The sequence below is a fragment of the Semicossyphus pulcher genome, unplaced genomic scaffold (genome assembly GCF_022749685.1).
Source record: "Semicossyphus pulcher isolate SPU_LCO1_2020_fin unplaced genomic scaffold, fSemPul1.0.p SCAF_7, whole genome shotgun sequence".
Taxonomy (NCBI): Eukaryota; Metazoa; Chordata; class Actinopteri; order Labriformes; family Labridae; genus Semicossyphus; species Semicossyphus pulcher.
Window position 1 is genome coordinate 26357539 of NW_027211748.1, and position 8288 is coordinate 26365826.

At 40.5% G+C, this 8288-nt stretch overlaps 1 protein-coding gene across 1 annotated transcript; it reads left to right on the top strand.

Annotated features, from left to right (window-relative positions):
- Nucleotides 1-6206: 6206 nt before the first annotated feature.
- On the top strand, nt 6207-7889 carry LOC138611084 (tripartite motif-containing protein 16-like). The gene has a single exon (XM_069683993.1). It carries the CDS (start codon nt 6222-6224, stop codon nt 7887-7889), a length of 1668 nt encoding a protein of 555 aa, XP_069540094.1. The 5' UTR covers nt 6207-6221.
- The last annotated feature ends 399 nt before the right edge of the window (nt 7890-8288 follow it).

The window sequence follows — 8288 nt, forward strand, 5'->3', positions numbered from 1 at the left end:
TGAATGTTACTGGGTCTCAAAGATCTGAGAAAGTAATGATAAAGATAAATTGTTGTTTGGATCTTACAAACTGCAATTAAACACAAGTAGAAAAAAGTACAGTGAAGTAGACTTAAAGGAAAGTGAATGTACTAAATGTTAGATATCTATGATGTACTAACAATGTAAATATTATACTAATTAGAATATAATTTGTGCTACTAAAGATATAATGAAACACAATGAAAGCTACTTGGCTTAGACACCATTAAATATACAATTGAACATACTCGGGTTAAACTTGTTTATCTAATGCTACTTTTTTAAATGCACTTGATTGCTAAATTGTTCCAAGTGAAAGAATGAAATGTGATTTTATTTTGAAAGTCCGAACAAATTCTAAGAAATACATCTTACAAAGTATTTTCATACACTTCTATTCAATCGTAAATATTTCTTGTATGTTTGAAGTTGTATCATTTTAAACGTTCAGATAGAAAAGGTACATTTTTAAAAGCTTTGTGAAAAAAGATGAACTTTAATTCATGTTACTTGTGTCTCTAAATAGTCCAGTAACATATTATCCTGTGTAATCTCACATTTATTGTACTCAGCTGTTTTTTTTAACCTGGTAAGTCTTCAAATGAAGAAGCTAAAAACAACAGCAGCACAATCTCCTGTTGCATAAACTGTGTTTTCATGTTCACTCACATCCCCAGTCTTTAGTCCACTTAGTTAATTGGTCTTTTAAAGCTGTGAAGAAAACAGATCACAGCTGTTATTGATGATTGTAAAGCAAACAGTTTGACATGAACCACAGTAATGGCTGAGTGATTACCAAACCCTTCAGAGGACAAAAGACTTGGTTGCAAACTCGTGTAATCCTGAGGTGTAAAGAGGAGAGGCATTACAGCACTTGAGCCTGACCAATGGCAGCAGAGCACAACACCCACTCTGCATATGCTAATGCCTCCAATGCTCCCTGTGATCCAACTCAGAAGCCATCACAGTACAGCTTCCAGAAACAAACACTTTTGACCCTGCAAAGAAAAAGACCGAAAAGGGAGCCCTGAACAACAGAGCATAGAAACTCTAAAACATTCAGCCCATCAGGGCACATGACAACCAGCTTTCCTGATAAACTTATTTTATTTCTATTAATACAGGTCACCTTCACCTTGCTGCCTCATTACACGACAGCTTAAAGGATGATCCTGCCCACAAAAGACTTATTAAACATCTGCTGCATGGTTTAGAATGATTTCCACTTGGCTAAATTAAATCTCACCATATTTCCAGATTTTAAAGCTATGTATTAATCATTATAATGATAGAAAATATTGGTTGTAAAAATCAACAAGCCATATAAAACTCTGTGATTGGTTGGAGGTGAGGACGGCCAAAAGCAGAGACACTGATGTAAATAAATGCCATCTTCTCTAAACACAGAACTTTGTGCCTCAGCTGTGTTAGGTTCAGTTTTCAACAGATTCAACATCAGCTTAGTGCGACGGTCTGGAATAAAGAGAGACTAAAGTCTGCGTTCATTCTTGAAAAAACTTTATTTGTTTGTTTACACATCACAAACAATTTAATGTACAGAATCCCATCAGTGTAAAAAATAGGGATGATGTCCTTAATGATTATCAGAATCACAGTTTTGTGGTACCTCATTGAACGTCAAAATAACATTTGTTCTTAATGTGAAAATAACTAGATTTGCTTTCACTCTTCAGACTATTGAAGTGGCATAAAAAACACGACATGCCAAACGGTTGTACCAATATTCAAAAACCACAGAGCACAGAGAAGTTCACGTTTTTAGTAAACAAACCATCATAATCAGTGGTAGCCTCCAAGGCTAAACAGGATGATGTGCGATCTTATGAACCTCAGCAGGTGATCGCTTTTTTCAGTCCATTCTGTCTATTTCAGTTTACAGAACTCAGCAGTGGCTGGAGGAAAATATAAACCAAGTCCAGCATAGAGAGGCTGATCGAATGTGGTCTGGACTCTGTGGAGTCATGGTTTCAGAGATGCTGTAGAAGGACAGGATACCTGCATCGTGATCCAGGTACACTCCTACTCTGGAGGACAGAGGACCTGAGACATCGGTTCTGCGCCAGTTGTGCATGAATCCATAACCTGATTCACCACCGAAATCTGGGAGTTCACAATCTAAAGCCCAAGATTTTTCATTGTATCCAAATCTTATTTGATTTTTACACACTCTCTTGTAATTCCTGCTGATATTCTTGTATGTGACTGCGATATAAACCGTCCTCCCTGTCCTCTCCACCTCCCAGTAACAGCGTCCAGTCAGACTCTCTCTACCCATGACCTGGGACCAATAAGTAAATCTGTTGGAGTGATGAGGATAAGACTGATCTTCACTCATCAATGTTGCTTTTCTGTTCCCATCAGATAATAACAGCCGTGTGTGTGGTGTGTTAGATAGAAATATCTATTGTCGTAAAATCAGGAAAAAGTGAAACAAGTGGGTTTGGTGACACGACACATGAACAAAAAGGAAAGACCTTTAATAAATGGTTTACAACAGAACATGATGGAGTTGTAAGCAGATATAATAAGATTTTATTCATCTGTCAGCAACTGCACGTCCTCCATTAGGAACCTATACGCTGAGTCTGTTACATAAAAACATCCTTATTGTTGTTGTCATAATAATAGTTGAAACACGTGTGCGTACACACTTGCAGACAAATGTGGACAAATGCGTCCCAGACCACCTCCGTATGTGAGTGGTTGGATCTCAATGCGTCCTCAATCCGTCCTGGGTGTGTTTACACCTGTACTGAAGGCTGTCCACTTGTGATCTGATCACGAAAACCACATGTTGATACCAAACGTGAACAGGGTCAGACTGTCTTACTGCTGCCCACCTGATATGTTCCTGCTTCCTTCAGTTTCTGTGCCATCTTTTTGGTGTCTTTGATGAAAGTATGGACAACTACTAGATGGAAAAACACAGTAAAACTCATGATTCTTTTCTGATAGTCGGGCTACTTGGTTGTTGAGGGAGAACAGTTGGTTGTGTCGGAAAACATTTTGAAGCTTTATAATCAAATGTTTTAGAGTTGAAGTTATATAATCAAAAGTTTTATAATGATATGTTTTAGTTGAAACTTTATAATTAAAGGTTTTAGAGTTGAAGTTATATAACCATAAGATTTATAAATTAAATGTTTTAATGCCTTAAAGTTAAAGTTTTATAGTTAAAATGTCTTAAAGTTAACTTTTCTATAGTCTAAAGCCTTAAAGTTAAAGTTGTACAGTCAAATGTCTTAAAGTTAAAGTTTTACTGTCAAGTTTTTTATAGTTGAGGTTTAACAGTCGAATGTTTTATAGTTAAGGTTTTATATTCTAATGTTTTATAATAAGTTTTTATAATCTAAAGTGTTAAAACTCTAAAATAGAATCCTAAGCTGAAGCTAAACTCGCTGGGCTCAGTATGAAAGCCAGGTGCAGGGTTGGCAGCTGGCCAAGAAGAACAGGTGTCCCCCCCCAGCCCCTCCTTTTCTGTTGTACAGTGCATGAACGCGCCTAATTGGCCGGAGTGAAGAAGAGGCCTGCAGAAAAGTTGGAAATGGGTCAGGCAAAAACTGAGAGGAAACCGACTGAGGGAAGAGAGCCAGAGCAAGGGGGGGGGGGCTCCAACAGGTGTTGGGGCAAGCTGAAGCCCAGCGAGGGAGGGGCTTAGAGTATATAAGACCCGAGCGGCTGACCCGTGGGCAGTCTTATCCGGATGGACTCGGGTTTATTTGGTTGTATTTATACGGGAATAAACTCTTTTTGCATCAGATTCTGCCAGTCTCTAGTGTTTGCTTGTCTGAGTTTTTGAAGACTTTGATTATATTTTTTAACCAAGTTTTCTAACCTAGTTTTAAGAGTTTTTCAACCATGTTTTATTATCTATTGGAGATTGAAATTAAGTTGCAGATAAGAGAGTTTGTGGAACTTTTTTGCCACAACAGTTGATGAGGAGGCGTCATGTAAGAGACGCCTGTTTCGCCCCCACCTCTCCTTTGTTTAGCAAGAGTCTCTGCACGCTAATTTTGAGCTTGATCAGAACGTTCATCTACTTCTACGACCTGTTCTCCGTGCGGGTGGGGGCAATGGCTTTGGTCCGTGTCTGGAATATGTGTGCTTTAGGTCGTCCACCTCCAGACTGTGAGAAAATGTTTCTCAGAATGAGTTGGAATCTCATCTGTAAGAATAACAATGATGATATTTATAAAACTTGTAGCTTTCTGAAATCTCAGTGGGACAACACAATTTGCAGGAATAGTGCAACGATGTCGTGTAAAACTATACAGATGAAACACGGACTGGGCTTTGGAGGCTCATCGTCGTCGTGTTCCTCGTGGATAAAACATGAACCGACTAGAAAATGTTTTTGCAATTATTTATAAAAGTTATTTAAATAGCTGTCAAAAAGTGGCCTCGTACAAACAAACACCCGAGGACAAGTAATCACCGCTTAAATATTGTAAAGATGTGAGTCGTAGCAGTTTTTCTTGTACAAAATAACGATCACAATAATCAGCATCATCAACAAAGGCTGAAATAATGTCAGACAGTAAACAGAGCAGCCGAGTCTGCATCATAAAAACACCCTGTGTGGTCTAAAGAAGCATCTTAAGCTCTGATAAATACAATGAAAGAGCAAGAGAAAAGTATATCTGTCCACCAAAAGCAACTCAAATAAACTCCAAAATACCACAAAGCTTTAAAACTCACATGAAACTGATATGATATAAATATAACTTGTCTATGAGCGGATCAGATCACGCACAAACAGATGCCCTCGGTCTGTTAAATATTCCTGGTGGCGGTCGCAGGAGTTGGCAAAGATTGCCTGCAACGCTTCCTTAATACGGGACTAAGATTTACTTTGGCTTATAAACGTGATGTTTCTCAGCAGCAGAGACGAGCTGTGTGTAATGCGCTCCACATGGTTAACACCTGATTTATACTTCTGCTGCAAGTCGACGGAGTGGCCTTCAGGTAGCGCGTAAAAACTCGTTCAGTTTCTCTGCCTCTGTGTTGACCTTATTCTTGCTCCTACGTGTACTCCAACAACAATGATGGCGACTGAAATGTTGCGTGTGTGTTAGATTAGGAGCAAATAAATGTGAACAACAGTTTTACTGAAATGACTTGAATGCAGTAAAGAAAGAAGAAGTGGAAGCGACCAGGAAAGAAGGAGGAAGAAACCTGTGATTGTGAATTAATCGGTTGTCAAGAACTTCAATCAATCCCCTCATGTTGGTGAAGTGAACTCTGTCGCCTCCCAGTGGATTCTCAGTGTTTGACAGCTGGTGCTCTCATAAAGCTCCCTTTGTTGTACTGGCTTTATTTACATCACTAATATTGTATGCTCTCTCTTTTTCAATAAGTGGATTATTGATACGATGCATCACTAGTTGGACAGTGATTTAGTGAGTTTTGCCAAATTAGACGTATTTTAAAAACAAACAAATGGTTTTAAACATATTTTAGAAGTGTTAATGAATTTACTGCATCCTTCAACATTTGTTATTGTTCCTATTTGATTTACTATATTGTCTGTACATTATCTGTTTATATGCAGGAGCCTCCACGGACTTGCACAGGAGGAGTTAAAGTGGTGGACAAATGTATTCTTTTTCACATGCATCATCTGATTACAACTGCACACTAATAGTGTTGTATTAACCCTTTAATTCAAAGTGTTTGTACCTCTTACAAATATTAAATAGAGATGGAACATTTTAAAACCATACTCAACTGTTTCCTTAAACTCTTTCTTGAATTTATGTCTCTATTGTTGTTTGTAGACTTTTTGTTCTCGTCACAGTTCTGTCTTTTATTCACTTATTGGCCTTTGGATTTATCTGTAAAGAACATTGTGAGAACAGTTTTTGAAATGTTATATAGAGTTTGCTAGCTTGCTGAAAACAAACAGACAGTGTTTGTTTTCATGTGGAGAAACTGTGCAACGTAACATGAAGCAGAGCTTGATAACCCCTCCCTCTTCTTCCTGCTCTCAAACACAGCCAGCTCCACTCTGACTCAGTCACTTCCTTGTTCCCTCCCCTTCAGATCTACAGTTTGAAGATGGGTGTAACCAACCAGAGCTGACACTCACTGCACAAACACATGCTGTGTAGATCAGAGCTCAAACTAGTTTCAGTTCTGAAGGTCAGAAACTGAGACAGGCGTTGTCACTGAGAGATGAAATGGCGCAGAAAGGACTTCAGCTGGACCGGGAAACCTTCTCTTGTTCCATCTGTCTGGATCTACTGAAGGATCCGGTGACTGTTCCCTGTGGACACAGCTACTGCATGAACTGTATTCAAACCCACTGGGATAAAGAGGATGAGAAGAGAGTCTACAGCTGCCCTCAGTGTAGGCAGACCTTCACACCGAGGCCTGTCCTGCTGAAAAACACCATGTTAGCGGTTTTAGTGGAGGAGCTGAAGAAGACTGGACTCCAAGCTGCTCCTGCTGATCACTGCTATGCTGGACCTGAAGATGTGGCCTGTGATGTCTGCACTGGGAGAAAACTGAAAGCCTGCAAGTCCTGTCTGCAGTGTCTGGCTTCTTACTGTGAGAAACACCTTCAACTTCATTCTGAACTGGATCCATTAAAGAAGCACAAGCTGGTGGAGCCCTCCAAGAAGCTCCAGGAGAACGTCTGCTCTCGTCACGATGAGGTGATGAAGATGTTCTGTCGTACTGATCAGCAGTCTATCTGTTATCTCTGCTCTGTGGACAAACATAAAGGCCACGACACAGTCTCAGCTGCAGCAGAAAGGACCGAGAGGCAGAGAGAGCTCGGGGTGAGTCGACAAAACATCCAGCAGAGAATCCAGGACAGAGAGAAAGATGTGAAGCTGCTTCAACAGCAGGTGGAGGCTGTCAATCGCTCTGCTGATAAAGCCATGGAGGACAGTGAGAAGATCTTCACTCAGCTGATCCGTCTCATGGAGGAAAGACGCTCTGATGTGAAGCAGCAGGTCAGATCCCAGCAGGAAGCTGAAGTGAGTCGAGTCAGAGAGCTTCAGGAGAAGCTGGAGCAGGAGATCACTGAGCTGAAGAGGAGAGACGCTGACCTGGAGGAGCTGTCACTCACAGAGGATCACAACCAGTTTCTACACGACTACCCCTCACTGTCACCACTCAGTGAATCTACAGACTCATCCAGCATCAAGATCCGTCCTCTGAGGTACTTTGAGGCTGTGACAGCGGCTGTGTCAGAGGTCAGAGATAAACTACAGGACGTTCTGAGGGAGACATGGACAAACATCTCACAGACAGTGACTGAAGTGGATGTTTTACTGTCACAACCAGAGCCCAAGACCAGAGCTGAGTTCTTACAGTACTCATGTGACATCACAATGGATCCAAACACAACACACACATGGCTGTTATTATCTGATGGGAACAGAAAAGCAACATTAATGAGTGAAGAACAGTCTTATTCTAGTCACCCAGACAGATTCACTTATTATAGCCAGGTCCTGAGTAGAGAGAGTCTGACTGGACGTTGTTACTGGGAGGTGGAGTGGAGAGGAGGAGGAGTTCATGTAGCAGTCGCATACAAGAATATCAGCAGAGCAGGGAATGAATGTGGATTTGGATACAATGACAAATCTTGGGCGTTATATTGTAACAACAACAGTTATAACTTTTGGTACAACAATGTCCACACTCCTGTCTCAGGTCCTCGGTCCTCCAGAGTAGGAGTGTACCTGGATCACAGAGCAGGTATTCTGTCCTTCTACAGCATCTCTGAAACCATGACTCTCCTCCACAGAGTCCAGACCACATTCACTCAGCCTCTCTATGCTGGACTTTGGCTTTATTATTATGGATCCACTGTTGAGTTGTGTAAAGTGAAATAGACAGAAGTCATTTAAGGGACAGCGGGTTAACTTCTGTGTTTTCATTCTTCAGCTTGATTTTTATTCATGTTTGTTGCTGAGAGCTGATTGTTGGCACATTTTTGTCACCTGTCAATCAAACTTGATGGGCGGTACTTTGACGTCTTCTCATGTGTTCTGTAAATGAGTTCCTTTAAGTGACGCTCCTTCCTGTGTCTGTTTAGCGATGGAGGCTTTCACTGCTCATGATGACTGATGTTCACCTGAACTGACATTTCTCTGCGTGAAAATAGAAACTTCTCTCTGCTCTAAATGTTTGTTGATTGTTTGTATTGATGCGTTTATATGCTGTTGTTTCTGTTGTAATTCATGAGTGTGAAGAGAGAAAGCATCAGACCTTTCTTTAACATACACATTTCG

Coding starts and splice junctions, on each gene's coding strand:
- LOC138611084 (XM_069683993.1), top strand. CDS start 6,222: ATGGCGCAGAAAGGACTTCAGCTGGACCGGGAAACCTTCTCTTGTTCC.